The sequence below is a fragment of the Gigantopelta aegis genome, chromosome 10 (genome assembly GCF_016097555.1).
Source record: "Gigantopelta aegis isolate Gae_Host chromosome 10, Gae_host_genome, whole genome shotgun sequence".
NCBI classification, from domain to species: domain Eukaryota; kingdom Metazoa; phylum Mollusca; class Gastropoda; order Neomphalida; family Peltospiridae; genus Gigantopelta; species Gigantopelta aegis.
This window is the reverse complement of record NC_054708.1, coordinates 50,995,787-51,022,843: the sequence shown is the minus strand read 5'-3', so window position 1 is coordinate 51,022,843 and position 27,057 is coordinate 50,995,787. Positions and strand designations below refer to the sequence as shown.

Here is a 27,057-nt window from a genome sequence, read left to right as displayed (position 1 = left end):
AAAGAGTATATATTGTATACATTTTAATTTTTATTTGCAAGAATAAATAGTTACTCTGGGTCCATAGGAAAATTTTGACTTAGAAGGAGTGGTGCCTAACCTAACGATCAATAATGCTTAAACAGTATCAAAGACCACTGCATGGCCACCTAGTGTTTGTTTGATCGGTGTGTGTATGTGGGGTGGGGGTGGGGAAGAGATACTCTCCTGAACTGAAACTGTTTATAGATAAATTATGAGACACTCATTCAACTTGTCTGTATCATGTTAGGACTGCACAGATCGGCACAGCTGAGGATACTCATTAAGAAGATTCTTGGAGACCATTACCATCTGGCACATGGAGATACCAGATTATGGGCAGCAACATCAGCAACAACCTCTTCGTGTCCTGAACCTGACTGTATCGGCAGGCTGCACTGAAGCCAGTGATGGAGAATTCAACTCTATATCGGATTCTCAAGCTGGCCATTCAGCAAGACTAAAGTGCAGTCGTCGCAACGTGCTATCTCGACTTGCGAAACTTCCAACCGAAGTACAGAGCCGAGCAAGTCATCACCACGACATGTAACCTCGTTTTGGGGGCTTAGTCGGACTTTTAATTTTTTTGTTCGTGGTTCAAAATCTTATATTTATTTATATTTTCCTCTGTATTACGTACACAGGTAGGCCACCTCCGAACAACAATCCCAGGAGGTAATTATTGATTCAAGAGTATGCAGTGCGACCTAGATAATCTGGACTCCAGTAGTCCGAAAGCCCTGCCACGATTTCTACGACTGTCCAGTTGCTAGTCCGAGCGCTCTTACAACTTGATTCTCGTCGTATAACCTATTAGTTGTTACTCTGAACGCATCCGTCTTCAGTCGGGTATTGGTGAAATTACAACTCAACCATCGAGTTGACCAACTTTATGTTAGCATTTGGTAGTCTAATCCTAACATACTATTGTATAATTGATGGAAGTATAACGAACTATTTTATAACGCGGCGGCACTTGGTTATGAACTGTAGTTCACAGGCTTGTAATATTAGTCCATCCGATTCCACAAGCGGTATTGTAAACTAAAACGCATTTACATATCCAAACGACTGTTTACATATAACCTTTTTTACAAATATAACTTTGTTCAATGTTTTTAATAAATAAAATATCACACACGATGTTTTCATGGGATATTTTGTTTTGTTATTAGGTTGTTGTTGTCGTTGTGTGTTTTTGTTTGGTTTTTTGTTTGTTTTTTGTTTTGTTCTTTTGAAGTTGTTTGTTTTGGGGGTTTTTTTTTTGGGGGGGGGGGGGGGGTTGGGGGAGGGGGTTACATGTATTTATGATAGATAACTATAAATTAATCGATCTCAAATAAAATCTTGACACCATTAATATAGGAATATTAACGTATTGCCTATAGATTACAAACAATACCAGACAGTTTGTTGTCAGTGAAAAAATACGATTCAAAATGAATCTATGACGTCGCTTCCCCGTCGTTAGGCCCATTGGGCTATTTCTCATTCCAGCCAGTGCACCACGACTGGTATATCAAAGGCCGTGGTATGTACCGCCCTGTGTGTGGGATGGTACATATAAAAGATTCCTTGCTGCTAATCGAAAAGAGTAGCCCATGAAGTGGCGACAGCGGGTTTCCTCTCTCAATATCTGTGTGGTCCTTAACCATATATCTAACGCCATATAACCGTAAATAAAATGTGTTGAGTGCGTCGTTAAATAAAACATTTCTTTCTTTCTATGACGTCGCTCCTTAACCTGTCGGTCACCTTATATTTATATATACATTACCCACGGGGTTGTTGTTTGGTAAAGCATAAGGTTACACATGTCATGTAACAAATGACCAATTGTCATTTTAAATGTGTTTTTCAACCTAATTATAAATATAACAAAACATTCATGTCTCCGTTTCTAAGCAAGTAGAGATGTCCAGAATTCTCTCCCCATGATTCCTCTGTATGACGTACACAGGTAGGCCACCTCCGAACAACAATCCCAGGAGGTAATTATTAAGTAAAGAGTATGCAGTGCGACCTAGATAATCTGGCCTCCAGTAGTCCGAAAACCCCACCTTACAAAACAAACTCTCCACTGTATAGTTAGTCCGGATATTCAGCTTCCGGACAGAACAGAACAGAACTTTATTTCTCCCAGGCCGTTACACAACGGCATATGGGGAATATGAAATAACAATATTTGACAGTGACAAGATGGGTTTTACAGGTGATACATATATATATATATGTATACAGTACAATACATATATGTAATAAATTCACAATGTAATATGCACTGGACAAACATTATCCAAAACAATTTTGGACGTAATTTCTTCCCACTGATCATGCAACTAGAAAAAAACTTGTTGCGAGTTCATTCAACCATGGCAAGTAAGCAGCAGTATCCACCACCATGACCAGTAAACACAACTAGACAATGAACGTGTGCCAACGATTAGGTCTCACAACTCTGAGTACCAGGCCTCAGACTACAATTAATTTTGCTATATGTTTCTATATACTATAGCCTTGGTGACTATAACATTTTTATTAATATCAGCAGGCCCGTGGATTTTTTTTATGTTCCTTTGCCTGCCTGGGGGACACATACCCTGAAAGGGACAACCCCTGTTGTCCAGCTCTTTCTCCCAGCATATTGGTTTAAACAAACACACCCTCTAAACCAGGCCGGAGTACACCCATTTCACACAAAAAGCACTACTTTTGCATGGGCCGGAATTACCACAAACAAGTCTTTAGTGTCAACAAGTTACACATGTTTACAAACTACATGTTCTCCCCTGTCACTTCAGTCAAATAGTTGCCACTTCATAGCTGTCTCCCATGAAATAATCACAGTCAAACAGCAGACTACTTGCGCGGTCAAATTTCCGGATGGGAAGATAATTGTAATCTGAGGCCGTATGTTTAATTGTTGGTTCTTTGTTCGATAGTTTTCCTACAACGCGGGAATGACATGGTTCACTGATTTAGTATGCCGTTTTGTTACCATGTTCATTGTCTTTATAAAATGTAATTAATAAAATCAACACCAATTATCATTGGTAAAACGTAACTGTATCTTAGTTTTATACTAATCTCAAGAAATGAAAATGTCACAAAAACACAGCCTTTAAATTGAAAGAAAAATGTCGGTACAAATAAATTTTAAAATTCAAAATGTAGTGAAGAAATGACTTTTAAAATTGAATTGTTTTCTTAAAATATTCATTCAGAATTATTTTTCACCAATAGATAACGTTTTGATAAAAATAAAAAAAGAAGTTTATACAAATCTGTATTTGTTGCTTATTTCTTTTATTGGTTTGCCATTCAAGGGAAATAAGTCTTCAGGTATGATTCAGTACTACGGAAATTCGATAAACCGGACACTTTTAGAAAAAAACATAGTCCGGAATATCGAGGTATCATTGTATTAAGAACATTACATTTGTCAGAACTTATAGTTACAGAACTGAAGGAAATGTTTTATTTAACGACGCACTCAACACATGTATTTACGGTTATATGGCGTCGGATGTTAGTTACATAACACATTTTTATTTATATCTGTGGTTAGTGACCGATCTGGGATGGTTATATTGTCACAGGATTCTGCTATATTAGGTTTATATTCCACTGTGGAACCTAGCAAAACTGGATTCTTCTTGATACCGGTCAAAATCTAGTGATCCCAGTTTCTGATGTATGTACGTTTGTACCTTTTTCCTTTCGCATAAAACACATTTGATGTTACTACAAATGCCAAGACAGCTATCATCTTCGCTCTTAAAACACCCGTAAAAAAAATCCAACCAAATAATTTAATTTACTAGTAGAAAAAAACAACAACAACAAGGAGAATCTTTACAGGACGAACGACAGTTAAAGCAAAGATTCCGTAACGTTATGCCATACGGATGTTGTATTGCCGATATGTTAGTTAACGGGCACGTTAAGTCAACACTTTTCTTAACGTGCACGGCGAGTTGCTTCCCTCTACTTAGCTAATTTAAAATGGCTGGAATATTTTTTAAGGTTGTCGTTAAAAATGTATTTTGCAAGTACTTCAATCGGGATTTTGTGAGTAAGGTAGGTTATACATTTTTGGTTTGTGTGTCCATTTGTTGGATTATTTCGGTTGAGAAACGGATGAAACATGGTGCCATAAGTTTTGAATACAGGCTATATATAGGGTATGCAACAAGATCCGGACGTAGTAAGAACCACGCTTACTACGTCCCTCCGGACTACCGATATATATTTGATACCATTGTGTAACTCGTCTGTATCTGATGGCCCTATCTAGCTGCCGAATGTCAATTTTAACTTTTTTTTTATTGCTTTATTTAACTCGCTAGCTTTGTCGATTCGCCGATCTCATAAGATTTTTTCACGACGTGATAATACGACATAATCTAATGATTCTGAACGCGACTCTTTTTACAAACATTTCAATTTCGATATCCCAGAATTATTTATACATAGTTAATACCGGTATTTTGGATCGATTAATTTGTATCACAAATACATGTGAATACGAGACTACCTCCCTCTCTCTACCTACCCCTCTCCCTCTCTCTCTCTCTCTCTCTCTCTCTCTCTCTCTCTCTCTCTCTCTCTCTCTCTCTCTCTCTCTCTCTCTCTCTCTCTCTCTCTCTCTCTCTCTCTCTCACACTCTAATGCTGATAGCTTATTCGCTTCGTCGCTGAATTCAGTGTACTAGTACAATGATATAAGAAGAAACAAAGAAGAAGAGAGAAAATATATCCCTCTCAGTGACTGGACTAAATACCATATATGATACACAGTACATACGTTAGTGGACATTTCGAAGTTCAGATTTTCACAGTTATATCTGTAACTTAACACCTTTCAACCTGCGAAAAATCACACATCTCGATATTTGTTTGGTCTTTGCATGTCATTTTCTTAAAGGGACATTCCTGAGTTTGCTGCACTTTTTAAGATGTTACTGACTAACAGAGACTTTTTAACGATACTAATTACATATGTCAAATATATTTTTCTGCATAAAATATTAGTGGCTGTATATTAAACGTGTTTCTGATTATTCTAATATTTGTACTAGGTTAAATTTCATCTTATTTCCTAAAATATAGTTTTTTCATACGTACGGAATTATTTGAAGATAAAATCCAGTTTCGGCTTCTTACAAATATTAAGACGACCAGAAACACATTAAATATACAGACACTGATATTCTAAACAAGAAAATATATTTAATATGCAAGTTTAATCGTAGAACTATTTTATTAGTCCGAAACATCTTACAATGCAAACTCAGGAATGTTCCTTTAAATCAGTTGAAGATGTTAAAGAACACGCATACTTGTTTGCCAAAGGTTTCTTGGCACATCCTTTATCCCCCCCCCCCCCCCCCCCCCCCCCCTTCCACCATCGTTCCTTTTGAGGGCATTTCTAGTTGCTGGGGTGAGGATAGAAGTAGGTGTGATAGGTGAGGATGTTATTTAATACCAACACCATAAGAGAAAACGTAATAACATTATGCAGTACTATAACTGCCTTTATCCTATAACTTACCCATAATATCTATGTCATAAACCTATTAGCTCAGTTAATAAAGTTTTGCTGACAATGGGTCATTTGTTTACAGCCAACAAGAATTGTATACCTGAGCGTAACGTTTTAATGAGATTTAGTTAAAGTGCGTGAAGTCATATTACTGGTCAGGCGACTTCAGAACTTTGATTTACGATTTCAACTTATTGTCTTGCTTATATCCAATTAAGGTTCAAGCAAGCTGTCCTGGGTACACACCTCAGCTATCTGGACTGCCTGTCCAGGACAGTGGATTGATTTACTAAATATCAAATTAAAACGTTATTTTAGAAGTGTTATTGGATAAACAAAATTCGCTACTCGTGTTGTTGTTTTTTTAAATATGTAAAAGATCAACCTCGTCTAGTTAATCGGTATTTGTCTGGCATTGCCTCAACAAATACCGATTACTATAGACTCTGTTGATATTTTCCGTATTAAAAAAACCACACACGTTGCGGATCCTCTCTTGATATACGACCAACACATCTGTCTCCATTAGTTTAACGCATTGTCAAATCAAATAACGTAGGTGTTAAAGCGTGTTGTCCGTTAACTGTGGATTAATACACTGATCCGAGACTTAGATTAACACCAACTTCTAAAGAGTATTGAAAAACAGCGTATAATGACAAGAAAACTATAATATGGACGATCCATTCTAAATCCATTCTAAATAATATATATTAAAATTTTGAGAGTTCAGCTTTAAAAATTAAAACAAATAAATAAATAAATAAATCGAGAAGGTTTTAAAAAATTGTGTTTACCCCCCCCCCCCACACACACACACATACACACACACACACACACACACACACACACACCAATTCCACCAGATTATTTCGGAAGTAGCACTTATTAAAACAATAATTAATATTATAATAGGCCTACACATTGTTTCTGGTCTACATTTCATCTTAATTAATCATCGTGTGTGTGTGTGATATTTCGAAGATACTACACGAGCCAGGAAACATCTTCCAGTTGAATGAAGTCTGCCGACGCTACAAACGCTGTCTATAGCGTGATCAATGATACAGTTATTTTACACAACAACTGATGCGGGCGAAATAAATGGCCTCTTTTAAAAGAGTAAAGTGGACTTGACGAAGAAAGCGCGGCAATTATCTTTACATCGGCTGAGCGACGAAAACGGCGCATTCTAAATGAATCCCTCCTATATCTGTGTTGGATGTTCAAAAACTCATGGTATTTTTTGTGTGAAGTACCTATCAATGATAGGGGGCGCTGTGTTTCGGAACTCCAATGTGCATGCACCACCCGGAAGGCAACGCCGCCATTATTGTACCGAAATGACCATTTATCGTGTCTAGTGCTAATTGGGTCTGGTGTATCTTGCAGGTGTTTGTATCGATTTGTCATGTCCTCGTATGCTTTGTCTTTAACAATTTAAAAAATATTTAAATGTGTAAGTAATATATATTTTTTTTTCAAAATACAGTTACATTTTTAATTTGTTTAACGATACCACTAGAACATATTGATTCATCAATCTACCATCATCAACTATTAGATGTCGAACATTTGGTAATTGTGGCATGTAGTCTTCAGAGGAAACCCGCTACATTTTTCTTTTGTGTGCACTTATCTACAAACAGCACATCACATACCACGTTTGTTTGATTGTTTGTTTTTCAAGTTGTATTGCCCGTTATACGAAAGGTAGTTTGGCAACTCAAAACATGCAGTTGGCTATTTCGTTTCTGCCAAAATTTATCACCAGATTGCTAGTAGGTGTTGTTACCCAGCCTAAACCATATATATTGTGCACTATATGATATACTTTGACATATATTTTTTTATTCATACAACCCTCCTGTAAACCATCCTGTCACATATGTATTATAAACTTTTTGGGGGTATTATTCTCAAATATTGTTACTGAACGGCCAGAATGACTGTTTTGTTCTGAGCAATTTGTAAGGGGCCGTCCACATGTCAAAATTTTTACGAACATGCAAACCATACCATTCTGTGATCTCATCTCTTTTTCTCTTTTTGTTTTGTTTCGTGCTTATATCCAATTAAGGTTCAAACACGTTGTCCTGGGCACACACCTCAGCTATCTGGGCTGTCTGACAGGGTTAGTGGTTAGCGGTTACTGAGAGTGGAGAAGGTGTAGTGGTCTTACTCCTAACCATGGAGTCGTTAAATCTCGCTCTGGGTGGGAGCCAGTACCGGGCTGCGAACCATGTACCTACCATGGCTTAACCACGACGCCACTGAGGCCGTTTGGTCTCATCTAATAGGAGCCATTCAAATATTACGTAACGCTCGATAGGGTGGATGTAGGTCCAAATGTTATGTAGCGTTACAGGGTGGGTGTACGGAATAGCAAAACGTAACGCACTTTTTAAAATTACACTTTTGAGTCTTTTCTCTCCTTTTTTTCTTCTTTTCATCAACGCTCTGTCACGGCCGATATTTGTTATTTCAATTTGCCGATGAATACGTAAATATGAAGTGTAGTTGGTAATATTTCAATTATTAAATTATTAACTTCCAATGAATGTTGCTAGGTGACTAAGGCAAAGCCACAACAATAATTTGTAAATACACAGGGGAAAGTGCCTAAAACGCCCACTGTGCCCAAGAAGCCCACCGTCATTTTCGCGCACTTTCCTAAAAGTATACGTTGTTATTGCGTCATAAATTACACGTCCACGTGTTCCGAGGACTTGTACAATCCACACTGATAGCCTAAGAAGCCGTAGCAAAAAAGGAGAGACAGAAAGGTAATTTGACACGTTTTCTTACTATTTTTAGACAATTTCAAACTGTGATATTTGACTAATTTTTATGGATAGCATGTAACAGTTTGGGTACACATCATAAGTAATCTATTTTGCGCTTATTTTAGCTGTAAATCAAAAAAACTAAGATTGCATATTTGAGCAATAAACTTGTAAACTAAACACGTCCTTGTGCCCAAAACGCACATCTCTATTGTTCCTAAAACGCACAGTGGGTGTGCGTTTTAGGAACATATTCAAAAGATGTGATATATATTATATTTACATTAACTTCAATTAATATAAAATGCTGAATATTTAACTGAAATTAGTTAACTATATGCCTACATGAGCCAACACGAATTAATACAGGATCAGGTCATGGGTAATTACGGAAGATATTTTGTCACCTGCATATAAAATGTATTTTAAGTGTTCAGAGTAGGCTACTGGTATATCGTCTAAATGGCGAACACTAGTAAACATAATATGTATCATTATCATTTTATAATTTTCTAGTGTATTTTGTGAGTTGAGATGTTATAAAATTGTGTAATTTCAGATGGTAAAACCTGCGTATAAAAGATAGTCAACAAGGTGTGACTATGGCCAACAAGCTTTGGGTGGAGCCCTTGCAGCTCTAAAGAGAGGCGATACACTAAGAATGGTATCCAAAACGTTTGGTATATCTCGCAGAACCCTTCGAAGGCACCGCGATAAGAAAGTCACGAGAAATACAGTCATCCACCGACAGAAGATTGGCTTCAGTGCCAGTCATGTGCAGAATGGTTCCATGAGGCATGTGGCAATGTGTTTACTGTTTGTGACTTGTGTAGCTAAATCTGAGGCAAACATCTGTAAACGACTGACCAGGAAGAGTTAAATGTTAATGTTTTGTATTCTCACATGAATTTACAATTAAAACATTCAATTTGGAAGAGTCCAGTCTTGTTTTAGACATCAGAGCCTAGAGTGGGCCTTTTGTGACCATTGAGGTAATACAAAATATGATGGGGTGCTTTTTGTGAACAGAGGGGTGCCTCTTGAGAACAGTGTTCACAAAAGGCCCACTTTGCCCCTAAATCTATTTTTGTGTCATTATTTTAAAAAAATAAAAAAATTTACACGAATTATTCCCAGCATTCACAAATAATTATCAATTAAATCAGATATCATAATTTATGTGGTAATAAACCTAAACGTTTGGGATGTATAAAGCGTCAAAGTTAAGGGGGTGCGTTTTAGGCACTTTCCCCTACCACTTTCTTTCTATACCGCTCAAAACAAGGAACACGTTTCCATTCATTTACTGATGTGGACGTATAACAGAGGTGGGAGACTACAGTGTGGTGATAGGGTACTGTTAAATATTACTAGTATACATACAGGCGATATAAATTTTATATTTTCATATTATATGACACAAATTATGTTTTCACGAATTCCATACATCCATTCTTTTTAAAAGAAACTAATTTAATGATGCTGATACAGGCGCGCGTGCAGGAAATAAGATGCTGCAAGGTCTAGACTAGCGAGCGAAATTTCAAGGGCGGGGGGTGGGAAGAGCTATACCCGCCGGATTTTTTTTTAAAGTGTGTGTTTTTTGGGGTTAATCTAATATCAATAATATCCCTCAAACTCTGTTTTGTGCATCTTATCGTTTCAACTCACTAAACCAGTTTAGGAAATGACAGTCTTCCAGACAGTGGCAATCGTCTTCCAGTGGCAATCGTCTTCCAGACAGTAGCAATCTTCTTCAGATAATGACAGTCGTCTGCCATAGTGGCAATCCTCCTTAGATAGTTATAGCCATCCGGCAGACAGTGGCAATCTTCTGTCAGACAGTAGCCCATGGCAGGTGTGTGCTACTACAGCTTGTTCTGAATGTGCACGTTAAATAAAAACTTTGACCTGACCTGATTCAAGGTACACTTCTATTGTTTTTGTTTTGTTTTTGTATGCAAAAATGTCTAAAGTCATTTAAACGGGTTTTGTTTCTGTACATGTGGAAACCTCTTATCTCACTGCAAAATGAAAAACCTTTTTTCTCCTGTTCCTCACTGCAACGGAAATGTCGATTATAATATGGTCATTAACCGGGCAAAGCTATAGTGGGTGTAGGTAATTTTTGGCATGCTTCCATCAGAGAACTGGTCAAGCACGCCTGTCGTGGGCACAACCTCTGACTTCGCCAGAGAGTTCAGTCCATAACAGGCAAGGGCTGCAGTAGCAGACGTTGGTCTGTACTGAAAGCTGCCAGACATCTATTCAAGGCAGGCCTCTAATTGTTTTTCGAGACTCTCCGAAACTCGGCCTCTAATCGAGGCGGGCGGGACGTAGCCCAGTGGTAAAGCGTTCACTTGATGCGCAGTCGGTCTGAGATCGATCCCCATCGATGGTCACATTGGGTTATTTCTCGTTCCAGCCAGTGCACCATGACTGGTATATCAAAGGCCGAGGTATGTACTACCCTGTCTGTGGGATGGTGCGTATAAAATATCCCTTGCTGCTAATCGAAAAGAGTAGCCCATGAAGTGGCGACAGATGGTTTCCTCTCTCAATATCTGTGTGGTCCTTAAACATATGTCTGATGCTATATAACCGTAAATAACATGTGTTGAGTGCGTCGTTAAATAAAACATTTCCTTCTTTCGTTCCTTATTCAAGAATTTACTATATATATATATATATATATATATATATATATATCAGCTATTTATGGTATGGCGAATCCATGCTATCTGCATGGGATGGTCCCATCAAACCACATTTTAGTTTTGTCTAATTCTCGGAACCGACGGCCTAGTTACCGATCATCCGGGTCTTTGGGGGTGAAGCAAAGCCTTAGTGGTTACTGTTTTATATAGAATAAAGTTATCATATTAACCTGTTTCATGCCTTGCATATTGTCATATATTTTCTGTAGCTAACACATAGTTGCAGCATGCCGTATGAATATTATAGCAGCTTGGGTTGTCATATAAGAGAAACGAATAACGAGAATCTGAATTAGTACATTTAGTACCGATGTGTTTCCGTATAGTTTGTATGTCGAGGGGACCTCACTAAAGGCAGGTTGGGCAGAATATAATTTTTGTTGATACAATTTTCGGGTAATGTTAATTATAAATTTGAACAATTTTGAAATGATAAGATAATTATTAATATTATAATAATTATGACGTGGGCTACAAACTATATAATTTGAATTTATAATAATAAACGTTGTATGCATGATTAAGCTAATTATTTTTATGATTTAACATAAATATTTTATTTCCAAATAGTATGTAATAATATTAAACAATTGCAAAGTTGTTACTTTACAACTTTAAATTACAGTATTGTTATTGTCATTCTTACTATAGAGATGTAATGGCAACAGTTAAAATATTCTACTGAATACATTCTTTTATTCTTTAAACAAAATACAGTTTCTTGAAATAATGAAATTATTTTGTTTTTACAGATTGCAAAATAACCTCATGATGTTGCCCTTCCTTACCGGTTGAATGCAGGCGAAACGAAAATAGCAATAATAAAATATAGCCAACCTCAAGCCTCTAAGGGGAGCAATATCCCTCTTTAGCTACCCAGCACTCCCCTGAGATTATTTCAAGGAGAATAATATATAGCTCCCTTTGGCATGTGAATTTATAATATATACATGTAGTATCAATATGGTAATATTTTAAATTGCCCCCATAATCTAAGTTAGGGAGCGGTTAATCACTCCCCTCAGTTATTTTCATGTCGAGGTCTACAACCTACTAAAAGATAGTGTTACCTCGTCAAACAAACATTCAAATGTTTTAATAATAGGGTTTAACATGGTATATTTAGCAATAAAGCACAAACACTTACCTGACTAAATAATGGTTAATATATATATATATTGGTGGTCATCAGCCATTCAAGCTGTAACCGGAACGCGCCGGAAGTGGTTAGTGGTTAGGGGACGTAACTCTGCCTATTTTTTCTTGCGAGTTTCTAATAGAGGCTATATCTAGTCACAGTAGATATTGCAGATATTTTCTTGTTCAGTATTGTGCTGTATTGGAATTGTTATTGCAATTAAAATTTAAGTAATACGTACAAAACTAATTGTTAATAATATACAGCTGGAGAAAGGAGATGGAAGCAAGTATCATGATTATTAATAAACTGATCTATATCAATATGCCTTCTGCTAGACTATACATATTTAATCTAAGTTGCTTTTAACCCGGGTTAAATTACCTCTTGTGAAGATGCACTTATGTAGCATATTCAAGGAAAATGTATGAATGAGATGGTTAAATGCTATATTATTCTCCATGTCAAAAAGTGTCTTCAGAATGGAAAATAAATAACAGATATGGCAGTTGACCATTCCTTTTATTGCAGATTGTATACGCACACACGCACGCACACACACACACACACACACACACACACACACTTAGTTTTCAAAACCCAAAGTTCTATATATTCTGTAAACCAAAATCTATAATGAATTGCATTAAACTACCATTTTGTTGCAAGTTTAACACTGAAACCAAAAAGACGTAAACGCAAACGCTTTAAACTATGTGACGTCATTGTGTGTGCTTTGCCAAATCGTAATGACATGTCATATTTAGTACCGACAAGGTGATTGGTTTGTTGGGTCAAATCGTCTAATAGTAGGGTACGTTAAACCAATACATGATAATTTGAGTTTTATTTCCCCGTTATGAGTAGGGTAATATATATATATATATATATATATATATATATATATATATATATATATACACACACACACACACACACACACACACACACACATGTATCGACACACATATGTATTTAAATCGTATAATGAACTTTCGATACAAATACTAGTATATAAGCTACTGATGTCGAATCCATGCAGTCAACATAGGCTTGTCCCAGTATTGAGACTTCCGTAACACCTCCGGCACGATGTTGAAGGTGTTCAGAAACCATATACAACGCAAGCTGTGTAGATGATAGTAGCTGCACCATTCACTAGTTAGGTCGCATCCCCAATGGGGAATAACGACCAATCGGCATGTGTGATCAGTCAGTGGGGATCAAGTAACATTTGACAAAGAATCCCTATTGAAACAGCCTTTTAGATAAATCAACTAATTCATGTTTACCATTTCCCATGACGTCACAGTCATATCAAACAGCCTGATAAGTAGATAATCTAATTCCTGACGTCACATTCCTGTCGGGGAAAAAGTCCTGTTAAATAAAATGTCTATTTCACTTTTACTATCTCCATAATATCACATCCCTATCGAAGCAGCCTGTTAAATGGTTCATAAAAAAAAAAAAAAAAATTATACCATCGGACCCCATGACATCACATCTCGTCACCATTCGTTACAATCAAATATTATACTATGGATTCTTGAGTAATTACTTTAATAGTATTTCACTTTCTTCGGTTTGTTTTCCTTCAGATATGATTTTGTATTTATTTTTTAAGTATAAAAACTAAAGAATAAGAATATACATAAAATATATTATTATTATAACTGTATTATTATTATTAACCATCTCGTCACTGCCCAATTCTTCCCTTTCAACATGAATATTAATTAGTATATGCATATAACAATTCATTATTATATTTATCAATAAAAAAATCGCAACATGAGCACTATTAAAATTTAATTTAATTTAAAATTTATACCTCAACATTTGATTTGCTATATCTGTTACAAACTGTTTTAACTGTGAAAACACGTTTTCCTTTTTTTTTCCCCTTTTTGTTTAATCTTTATTGGCTCAGAGAGTCATATGGTAATGTTAAAGTTGAGGAGCCTTAAATCCTTATCGTACAAACATTATTCTAGAAGTAGTACATAAAGTGGAACACGTTTTACTTAACTAAAATTGTAATTGTCTTTAGTTTTAAAGCTGCAATCTCGACCGTATATAGGTAGACAATTTGAAAGCGAAGCACTCGAAGATACATTTACATCGAAGAGTGGCAAATCATTAGAAGAACATTAATCTTTATACTTAATCTGAGTGTTTAAGCACAAAGATATTTTACATTCAAGATAGCACTTTTAAAAACACATACACTTATAATGTACATCTATACCTTTTATACATCTATACACTTTTGATACTACTGTTCAAAAGAATTAACTAAAATGTTTGAATGTATGTAGGAAATAAAACGGTCTGAAAATCTGATATAATATTAAATTATAAATACGTTTTTTATCAAGTTGTTACAAACATTTCTTATGTCTTTATGTTTCGTATTTTTATGACAATAAATCGAGAGTCAGTTGTTATTATTACGCCGCATTTGTTTTTATTAATCTTGAAATCAGAATCCCAGTTTAATATTTTAGGAAATATTCACAAATACTCCCACTCAAAATCAATATCATTTTCACCCAAAGCAAGTTTGGAATGCCAAAGATATTTATTATAACGATAAGCGTTGTCAATGGCCTTTGTAAATATTCCTGGCTGCGTTTTACATCAATATTTGTTTCTCGAATTACAGATACATGCATGTTTACTTTGACATAATCTAAACCTGCTTTTCACCACATCATTTGAATTATAGCATCATTTAATATAATTTAGAAATATATTTTAGATTATTCGTTTCGCATTATTCTGCTGGACGCGTTAAAGGGACATTCCTGAGTTTGCTCCATTGTAAGATGTTTCCGACTAATAAAATATGTCTACGATTAAACGTGCATATTAAATATATTTTCTTGTTTAGAATATCAGTGTCTGTATACTCAATGTGTTTTTGGTCGTCTTAATATTTGTAAGAAGCCTAAACTGGATTTTGTCTTCAAATAATTTCGTACGTACGAAAAAAACAATATTATAGGAAATAAGATGAAATTTAACCTAGTACAAATACTAGAACGATCAGAAACACGTTTAATATACCGCCATTAATATTTTAAGCAAATAAATATATTTGATATGTAATTACAATCGTTACAAAGTCTCTGTTTGTCGATAACATCTTTAAAATTGCAGTAAACTCAGGAATGTTCCTTTAATATAATTTAGAAATATATTTTAGATGATTATTTTCGCTTTATTCTGTTCGACGCGTTAAACCTCAATAATGATCTGAACTTGTATGAATGAAAATAAAAATTAAACAAAAATAAACAGAACAGTTAAATTATATGTTATCGTTCACATTAAAATGAGTATGGTATGCGCAAATTTGTGGGGTTTTTTTTAGCTCTATTTGACAAATGTTTTGTTTAGAGGTGTCTGGGATGTGTGGGTTGTGTTTGTAACATTATGTTTGTTGTTGTCTTTTGCAACACTAATATTTCTGAACAGTATGGACATTTAATTATATAGAAAATACCCAAATAACCTTTTCTTCCCACAATTATTGTAGATAACTGTGTACATATTACTTTTTTTTATTATTGCGCATTTTCATATTAAATTCAATCAAAGTATTAAATGCAATAACACAAGGTTATTGGGCAGTGTTAAATATGTCCGGTTAATAGTTCGTTTTCATGATTAAATTCCATGTGACTTATACCGTCTTGCTAAAGGGACATTCCTGAATTTGCTGCAATATTTAAGATGTTATCGACTAACAGATACTTTTTAACGATTGTAATTACATATAAAATATATTTTGCTGCATAAAATATTAATGGCTGTATATTAAACGTACTAGGTTAAATTTCATTTTATTTCTTAAAATATTCTTTTTTCGTACGTACGAAATTATTTGAAGACAAAATCCAGTTTGGGCTTCTTACAAACATTAAGACGACCAGAAACACATTGAATATACAGACACTGATATTCTAAACAACAAAATATATTTAAAATGTAAGTTTAATCGTAGAAATATTTTATTAGTCGGAAACATCTTACAATGTAGCAAACTCAGGAATGTCCCTTTAATATGATAAAACTTCTCTGGCCATTCTGTGGCCGGTTGTTCAAACATTAGTTAGCTTAACCAGTGGTTAACAGAAAATTTCAAAACCAAGGACTGAATCTATACAACTAATAATTAAAGACATAGTGTTGAGACTTGATTTAGAACAATCAAAGGTAGACATACATATCAAATCTATGTATATGTGCAAAAATAATTTTTAAAAATTTATTAGACTAACCCTGGGTTAATTGAACTGTGCTTTGAACAACTGGGCCCTGGGTGTTTGCATTTTATGTGAAATATCGGAAACAAGGCTCAATTACTTTAACTGATGACAACGAGTGACATGAATTGAGATGCAAAACAAAGTTACAAACAAAAACAAACCCCACGAAAAACAACAAAGCAAAAAAATTAAAATAATAATAATAATAAAAAAAATTAAAATTAAAATTAAAAAAAATCATAAAAGATCATAAAAAATAAAAGCCCAAACAAAACAAAATAAATAGAAATATTTAAAAATTAAAATATTAACAAATAAATAAAAATAAATAAATAAATAAATAAATAAATAGATAGATAAAAAAATACATATTTTAAAAAACCAAAACCTCCAATAACAACACAATATTACTCTCTTTTTTTTGAAGATTGTCACACATTCACATTAATTATTAACATGTATTGATATAATATATTTTAAAAATCTGCAGGAACAGAAATCCATCTTAAGATGCCTGCAATTTCCTTGCCTCTTCTTTTTTTTTGTTAATTAAAAAAAGGAAGCCTACTCAAATCACCGATTTATCGAGTAAAGACTACATGATGTTATTTGTACCATCCATGCCCAAGAGCTTCTGTAATATTTCAAACACAAACACAAGGTTGAAAAAGAAATATGGCACCCTGTAAGTAAAGAGTAACCGCTGCGGTCAATGAGTAACAGAGACTGCCCTGGGCAATCGAGACTTTGACGAGAGGCCACACAAGTTCGACTGTCACAGCGCCCCCTGGCGCCCGCTCATAGCCACGTGCCGGAGTCCACCTTGAGATTTCAAGTTGGGATAAAAATCAACGATTCCAAAGCTCGATATTTTGGGGGTCTTCCTATTTCAATTAATCTGGTGCAAACAATACATGAAGACGTATTAAATTTGATTAGCTTGTCGTGTTTATGTTAAAAGTATTCCACATGTATCTAACAATAATAACTTTCATCTAATTATTAAGAGCGTACATCGTTTGTGTGTTATTTAGTGCATATATAGTAACATTCATGCACTTAATATGATGTAATATTTTAAATATATGAAATAACTGACAGTATTCCTGTATATAAATGGTGGCAGTGTTTAAAACGTTTCAGTCTTCTTTTACTCGAAATAACAGTATTATAAATGCATATCATTTGAACATTTATTGGTGCACAATAGTGGTCAAACTTCATCATTTATTCTTGAAATATTACATTATTTTATATATAATGTAACATGCCAGTATCCAGTTTTTTTCTCTTTTTTTATTTCTCTTTTCTTTTCTTTTTCTTTTTTTTTGGTGTAAAATAGTACACAAATAATGATACTCTATTTAAAATATATAACATTTAGATTTCACTTTAAAAAAAAAGAGTAAAATATTAAATTTTCGCACATTATTCAATGCAATCTGTTTTGGTTAAATCATTAGTTTCCGGTACTAATTACTCTTGATGTGACTAGTTGTGATGATTACTTGTAATAACAATTCTGTTTTGGAGTTTGACGAACTATACAAATATTATAACTGCTATTGGACTGCTTACATAGGCTATTTACGTTTTTTTTGTTTTTTTTTATTAATTAAAAAAAAATCTTTTAGGTGTTTTTTTTTATATAAAAAAAATTGTTGTTTTTTTTTTTTTTTTTTTTTTTTTTTTTTTGGAAGGGTGTTTTTGTTTTTGTTATTGTTTTTTTTTTTTTTTTATATATATTTATTCGATGATGTCTTTCTGTATTAAATTAAACATCGAAGCATAATATTTAAATAGCATTTTTTCTGTAACGACTTCAATGTCTTACATGACAATTGTTAAATTTTAATGTTGGTTTTGCCACTACTACTACTATTATTATTGAAGTAATTTTATTTACTTGTCTTTATCCACACATGGTTCAGGCACACTATTATTATGAATAATATGTTATAAATAATGAACTGTTGTTATACATAATTACATTTTAGTATGGTCATATATATACTTTATATTTATAATTATTAATAATAATAGTTTACAATTTATTAATTATTGCGTTATTTATTAATGTTAGAAATAAATAATTATTATAATGGCATTTATATAACAATAGCAATTCATTTATTAAAATGTGATTACTAGTAACATATTATATACGCTGTGTTCAAAACGCAGAGAAACAGTATTTTAATTAGGATACCAGTTTGATTAGTTATGCTTTAAAATGAAATGAAATGATGATGATGATGATGATGATGATGATGATGATGGTGCTATTTCCACAACCGTCATATGAAATAGCAGTTAGAACTGAAAGATAATAATTATCATAAACAGAGCATTAAGGGGATTTTTCGTAGTTTGCAACTATTGTATGAGGAGCGAGACGTATCCCAGTGGTAAAGTGCTCGCTCGATGCGCGGTCGGTCTCGGATCGATCCCCGTCGGTGGGCCCATTGGGCTATTTCTCGTTCCAGCCAGTGCACTACTACTGGCATATCAATCTCCGTGGTATGAACTACCCTATCTGTGAGATGGTGCATATCGAAAAGAGTAGCCCATGAAGTGGCGACAGTGGGTTTCCTCTCTCAATATATGTGTGGTTATTAACCATATGTCTAACGCCATATAACCGTAAATAAAATGTGTTGAGTGCGTCGTTAAATAAAACTTTTTTTTTTTTTTTTCTATTGTAAGATGTTTCCGACTAAAAGAGCGTTTCTGACGACTAAAAGTCCATTTAAATATATGTTGTTGTTTTAAATACCAGTGTCTGTAGATCTAATGTGTTTGCGGTCCTGAGCTGATGCTGGCTGCAGGTGTTGTTCAGTTTCTTCCTCATATATATGTTTTTCCTACGTACGAAGTTATTGAAGGTAGAATCTGGTTTGGGCTACTGCAAACATAAAAGACAACAAACATCTTGTTTATACAAATACTGTCCTTCTAAACAGGAAAGTATAATAAAAAAGGATATGTTAGTCGTAAATATGTTACAATTGCTGCCAAAGTATGATAGTTCCTATAAAATTTAAAAACAAAATTGAGGGACATGATGAATTATATAAACATGACAAATCTTTCTAATTGTTTTTGATTTCCCCGTGTTTCTTATCAACAGGCTAATAATAATCTGAGTTAAAGAGAGAATAAAACAGCACGATCTCCACTTTTAAGTTTTAACGGCATTTAAATCGTCATAATAATAGTTTAAAAAAATCATTAAATCATTTTACTAATTAAGTGCCGACTCCACGATTTTGAAACTAAGTTTTTTGCGCAGTTTATGTCGAGTGACCTTAAGCTTCTGGTCATTGTCGTCTCACCAGAAACCTAGGCACCCATAACTTATCACCTCAAAATGTCCAATTCGCCACGCAGATGGAACGGTCATCTTCAATAAATAAGTACAGGTTATCAAACTGAGACAACAAAAAACTAAGTTAATAAAACAATCAATGTCTGACATTGGGCAGATTATATTTGACTTGGTTCTCGTTGAAATAAATAAATATATAAATAAAGTAAGAATGAATAAATGAATAAATGAATAAATGAATAAGTAAATAAGTAACTAAGTAACTAAATAACTAAATAACTAAATAAATAAACAAATAAATAAATATAAGAGTAAATAATGTTTTTGAAGAACTTAAATTATTAATTTGATATTGAAAATAAATGTATTTTAGCGACTTTCAACTTATAATATTTATAAATAAATATTCATGATATTTTTATTTTTTGTGACTGGTAATTCATAATCAATATCCACAATGAATTCCCTAAAAACGTCTCCCTCCAAGAGATTGCGTGACGTTTGAGAAAACGGAGTTTGAGATAGAGTTTACTCTAATATAATATTGTGGTCTACTCTTGCTTTCAATATTATTTTAAACCTATAAAACACAGGGGGAAATAACAATCAATACAACACCACCTCCAGAGAACAGCTTTAAACCAATAATATGAATGAAACAGTTACAGGCAAGGAAACGGAAGCGTAGGCTGAGAAGCGGGATTGGGGATTCTAAAATAATATACTCCCGCGTTAGGAGTCGAATTAATATATTATTACAGGCTCTTGTATTTGCAGGCCTACAGAAGGAAAGAAAAGTAAATAATATCTAAGTAATTTTTATACTGAACAATAAAAGAAACGCGAATATTTTTATATATTTTTTTTATTCATGATAAAATTAATTCGGTGAATAGACAAAATATTGATAATTTTAAGACTAAAAAAACGAACAGGATTCAAACTAAATGATTGACTTTCTTTTGTTCTTCAGTATAGTTTAGCCCAGACAACCTTTCACTTATGACCAATGATTAAGCAATTTCGGGTATACATTGTATTGAAAAAAGAGAGTTTTATTACTGTTTATAAATTTATTTTATTAAAAATTATATCTCTTTAATTAATTTATTACTAATGCATTTAACGTGGTTCTATCATTCAGTACTAATTTCAATTTGATTAGTTTTAAAATTATTCTCTAGATAATATAAAGAAGTTATTTTTGTTGTTTTACACAAATTACATTTAAAACATATTAATGAAAGCCTCTTTACAAAGTGATATTCGCATTTAGAATATTGCATGCATGGCTTAAGTTAGTATGTAAAATATGTTTTCTTTCACATTCTATTTATATATGATGACATTGCGAACATTTAACTGGTACAACTTTACTTTAAATTTTTAGATGGAATTCTTTCACAATTTCGATTTTCTTATCTACTTTCAACTTATTCAAATTTCACAACTTTTTTTATCCGTTTTGGGATTAAAATGTTGATTTATCCTGACATGTCACTAGCGGGGATATAATAACTTTTGATGAGAACGTGATAAAACAGATAAAGCAAAAATATTGATGTTATAAAGAAATATTGGATATTATTTTCCATCTCAGCGGCACACACTTTCCTCTCATTCCTTAAATTAAACACTTTTACAAGTAGTTTATTTCAAACCCATCGGATTCAGTTCATCAGATAAAGGATGGCTGACTTCACACCTCAAACAAATGTGTTTCATTCGCCAAGACACTGATGGAGTCGCGAGCTATTTACACGCCAACACGCGCGGCGCACGTGGAAGCACGTGCACCAATCCACACTTGCTTGGTCGAAGCCTATAATTTGTCTGCGACATTAAAAGAAAGTTATGATCTAGAAAAAAAGTCGACAATTTTGACAGTATTCTGTATTTGAAAGTCATCGTCTTTACAGGAATGGCACTAAATTGTGTATTAAGACTCGCGTAAGGTTTCGCCAATGACAGAACGCTGGAATGACTTCGATCTCGGTTTCATTTTGATATCCTTATTTTTGGTCGGCTTCTCCCGGAGAACCAATGAAAGCTCGTTTTGCTGGCTTCACCAATCTCGTTACCCAATAAGAGCCTGATGAAAGGTCTTTGATGACCAACAACCATAGCAGGTAGAAAGATTGAATCTGAAAAATCTAATGACAATGAAGCCGTAGCAATACGCCAATCGTTGAACTCCTCGGGCTGAAGTGCTGTCTTTTAAACCCAGGCCACCAAATCTCGTGCGTTTCGCAAGCAACTTGATACCCAAATTTGTTATTTAAAGACAGGTGACTAAAACAGAATGAAGTTGTTTCCAGGAAGCACTGCTAACCGTTTTAGTCGGCACCCTGAGGTATGTATGAGTTATGCAATGCCATTCCATAGAATATTGACTGAAAAAAGTAGCAAGGCTAAAATCATAAATGTATATGTATCTGTAAAATAAGGATATGTATACACATATGTATATGTAAAATATGCAATCTGTATTTAATTTTTTAAATTCGATGATCTATTTCAATCATTTTAAATTAAAATTTAACACAAATAAAATTATGTATATGTATATGTATATGTATATGTGTATATGTGTATGTGTATATGTATGTGTATGTGTATGTGTATGTATATGTAAAATATGCAATCTGTATTTAATTTTTCAATTCGATGATCTGTTTAAATCATTTTAAATTAAAATTTAACACATAATATTTCACAAATAGATTCTACAAACGTAATTCTAATAATAGCCTGAGCTCATACAGTTATGTTTTTGAAATACAAATCCTGCTGGTATTATTTTATTTTCATTTTCATAAACCATGATCTTCATATTTTACACCAACAAAAAGTCAACAAAATCCAAACATAATTATTTACCTAATAGCTATTTTCGTAAATTTATTTGTCACTTTTATTCTACCGCCTATTAAATGGACTAATTATACAAGAATAATTACAATTCAATATATTTTGAATAAACCATTTGTTTCCAGAATGTCAATGGATTCTTCGTACATCAGCTCTAACGCGAACTATCCAGATGTTTGGCGAACGTCGCCGAACAGAAACTCGCCACTTTCCGACTCGGCCCGAGTTGCGTCGGAGTTGAACATGAATGGATACCCGTTGACGCCTTTCGAGCTGGAACAGTTCCCCAATTACTTTCCTTTCTCACCTTGCCCAGGTTACAAGTAAGTACAGTTGGACATTTGTAGACATGCACATAAATTAAATCATTTGTTTTCAATATTTAATGATATTGCTTCAAAGAAGGCCTTGTGCGAAGTCTTTGACAAAAATATCAGGTTCATCACATTTTGGAATTGTCAACAGAACGTTTATGATGTTGGTCATTCGTTTTCTTAGCGTTATCGTCTTCCGCTTCACCAACAAGTCTACATTACTCTAATTTACTGTTAATTCCGCAGTGACATTTCGAATAATTCATAATAAAAGGTATTAGGAGAACTCTCAATTCATTTTGAGTGTAATCACAATAGTAATTTTTAATGATGATGACGACGATGATGATTATGCCTAAATTATAACTAACATCAAAGAACGAATCATTTAACAAAACAAAATGAATGTTTTAAATATGTTGGCGTGTTAAACTATTCTTGCATTTAATGAAGCTCATTCGATATAAAACTGAAACTGATAGTAAATGTAATAAAAAAATATCGGGATTGCTAATTGTAAATATATGTACATTATCGTTTAGTTTAGAATTTGTTTTATTCATAATTTTATGTAATTATTTAGGAAATAAAAGTCCAATATATTACTGATGACAAAGGTTTAATAAAATGTTTAATATTACTGCTTATTATTATCTAATAATATAACAGTTATGTTTATCAGATCTCTAATATATATATATTTTTTTTTTTTAAAACCCCACAACATACACACACCAAAAAATAAAAACAAAAATGAAAAACAACAACCCACACAGAATTAAAAAGAAATTATTTGAATAGGACAATTTTTATACGGTCAACTGTTATTTCTAACATGTTTTCTGGGGGAAGAGGAACATTGTTGTGTATTGGACTTTATGTTCCCCAAAATAATATTGAATTTCAGAGATATGTGTGGGCAAAAATGTATCGACTATTGCGCCCCTGCGCGTGCTGTAACCTCACCGTGGTGCAGGGGTTAACATTCTCTTTGAGAACCCCTGCGCGTGCTGTAACCTCATCGTGGTGCAGGGGTTAACATTCTCTTTGAGAACCCCTGCGCGTGCTGTAACCTCATCGTGGTGCAGGGGTTAACATTCTCTTTGAGAATGGCCAATTTTGAGTAAAAGTCAGTATCTATCTGTGATATTTGTATTTTTGCACAGTTCTTTACACTGTTTCTATTTAAATCTTGAATTTTTATATTGATGTTGATCATCACCTTATTTGTTTGCATTACCTTAATTTGATACCCAATAGCCGATGTATTTTTCGTGCTGGGGTGTCGTTAAACATTCATTCATTCATTCGACTATTGCGCGTTTCACATTGTCTCTCTCAAACAATATTGGCTTTGAAAATTATTTATTTAAATGTTACAGGTTATAATAATTTAAAATTTAAGGTATTGATGATATAGTACTCGGCTTGAAATATGTCAAAGATGAAAATTATACCGTGTCCAAGAAATAATTATTGATTTTAATTGATGATACCAAAAATATTAATTTCATGAAGATAAAATTGTAATTTTTCTTGAAACCAATAAACCATATTTATTTATTATTCCATTGTATTTGAGTATAATAAACAAATATTAACTCATTCAGTTTATATTATTTTATATGGAATGTAGTAGAAAAATAGTATTGCACACATCGCCTTTTTGTCTGTGTGTATATCGGCTTATAAAATAGTTAGAAACTCATTTATAATTGCTATAATAAAATGTTAAATATCAAGTACTAAATTAAACCCAGTTCCGAACAAAACATGATATTCCGAACATAGCACTTAGTTACACAAATAGTAATAACACTAGAACTTCACACAAATGGGAAAACTTGGGATGTCGTGATCAGTAATATTACTATTTGCGATATATTTACCAAAGGTTTTTAAAAAAAATATATATATATATATAATATATATATATATATATATATATATCACAGTATTTATCCGCGTTCCAAATTAGTTTAAATGTGTGCGTAATCCGAGGCGTAATTCGTAAAAATTTCTTTAAAAGTCGGAAGTGGAAGAAATTACATTATATGCATCTCCGTATCCAATCACTTTGTTATCAATCTTTCAGAAAGGTTTGGTGATGTGCTTACATATATTTTTAATGAATGCATGAATAAATGAATCAATTTATTTATTTATTTATTTTGGATGTATGCATGTTAATAGACATTTGATATGCATATGCATTTTAAACAATAACTATTGTTCGTGAATTTCCTGTTTCATTATATATAAAAGAAGGAAAACACCACACAGCTTTTAAAGTATATGTGTACTCCTAATGAATTCTTTGAACATATAAGTTACATTAAAGTATTTATAATTTATCAGTAAACGAAATGTCTAGTGGATTGGAGTGACTCAATGGATGGGAGATTCGATAAGCCTACTGTGGTTTTCCTGTTCCAATCACCGCTCCACAATTGTTATATCAAGATCTTAGGTATATACTTAGTAAATATCAAATCTATAAAACAGATCGGCGACAAAAGCCTATAATTCCCGTTGTAGGTTTCGTCTCTAATTTTCGAAGCTAAGAGTCGCAATTAGATAGATAATTACTACTTGAAATGTGATATATCATTAAGCACATTTTTTGGAGCAACGGATTTAAAAACAAAGGCAAGACGTAGATCTTTTATTGTGGAGCGTCTTCCCTTAGTTTCTAATATAATATTTGGTACATATTACTCTTTATGTTATGATTTTATTTTACAATATTTTTATGATCAGTTAGTTGTGAATAGATAAAGCCCTCCAAAATCTGTGAGCCGAAAAACATTGTATGACGAAAAACATTAGGGAGGGTAAGTCGGCTTTTTGAAAAAATAATTATGTTATTTTGTTATTTTTAAAAACTATTATTATTGTTAACCCCTATGGGTTCAGAAATAAAAATGTTACGTATGTACTCTCTTCGCTTACATATTAATACAATACAAATAATAATAAACAAATACATTGAAAAAGGTTCCGGAAACACACATTTTGTTTTTTCATTCGTAAATGGTGTTCGGCACGGGACGAAAAACATTCAATCGGAATTGTATATATATTGTAACAAGCTTATGGTTGTTTTAGTTTCTTAAACATTATCACAATCTCTGTATTTTATGTATTTAACCACTGAGAATAGATTATCCACATTACTTGTTTTCTTTTCACATTACACCATTTTTTATTATTCGCCATGGTGGACTAAAATTGTTCTTTGTTATGTCGAGGCAGTGGACAATATCGGTTGATAGCTGATACACGCAAGTTAGTTTAAACTGTTAAAGGGACATTCCTGAGTTTGCTGCAATGTTTTAGATGTTATCGACAAACAGAGACTTTTGTATCGATTGTAATTAAATATCAAATATATTTTTCTGCATAAAATATTAGCGGCTGTATATTAAAAAATGTTTCTGAACGTTCTAATATTTGTACTGTTTTAAATTTCATTTTATTTCCTAAAATATATATTATTTGAAGACGAAATCTAGTTTGGGCTTCTTACAAATATTAAGACGACCAGAAAGACACTGATATTCTAAACAAGAAAATATATTTAATCGTAGAAAGTTTAATCGTAGAAATATTTTATAAGTCGCAAACATCTTACAACGCAGCAAACTCAGGAATGTCCCTTTAAGCTCTGTGCTTATTGCGTTAGTAAATGATCGATGTTATAGAATATGTGTACGAGATTGCAGCTTGGAGACAGAGAATCCGTCTAGGTTAAATAAATTGAATACAATTAAAAAAGTTTTTTGTTTTTTTCAATCTTCAAATAGTAAGGGAATGCTGTAATAATATGTATATATTTACATAGGTTTAGACTGATAATTGTATTGTTCTTCGAACTCTTCGAATTATTTATCTGCATGATTTCTGTTTAGGTTTTGTTATTTGTTTTGTTTCTGTTCGGTTTTTTTGTGGGGTTTTTTGTAGGTTTTTTTGGGGGGTGATGGTTGTGTATTTATTATTTATAATTAATTAAAAAAAAAAAAAAAAAAAAAAAAAAAGACTAAGAAGTATGTAATGTGTTT

At 33.2% G+C, this 27,057-nt stretch overlaps 1 protein-coding gene across 1 annotated transcript in view; it reads left to right on the top strand.

The window, feature by feature from the left end:
• The first annotated feature begins 340 nt into the window (after window positions 1–340).
• LOC121383680 (protein glass-like) overlaps window positions 341–27,057 on the top strand; it is a 38,665-nt gene continuing 11,948 nt past the window's right edge. The window contains exons 1-2 of the mRNA XM_041513773.1: window positions 341–567; window positions 22,808–23,005. Coding sequence (XP_041369707.1) covers window positions 341–567; window positions 22,808–23,005 — 425 coding nt within the window. The remainder of the gene's footprint in view (window positions 568–22,807; window positions 23,006–27,057) is intronic.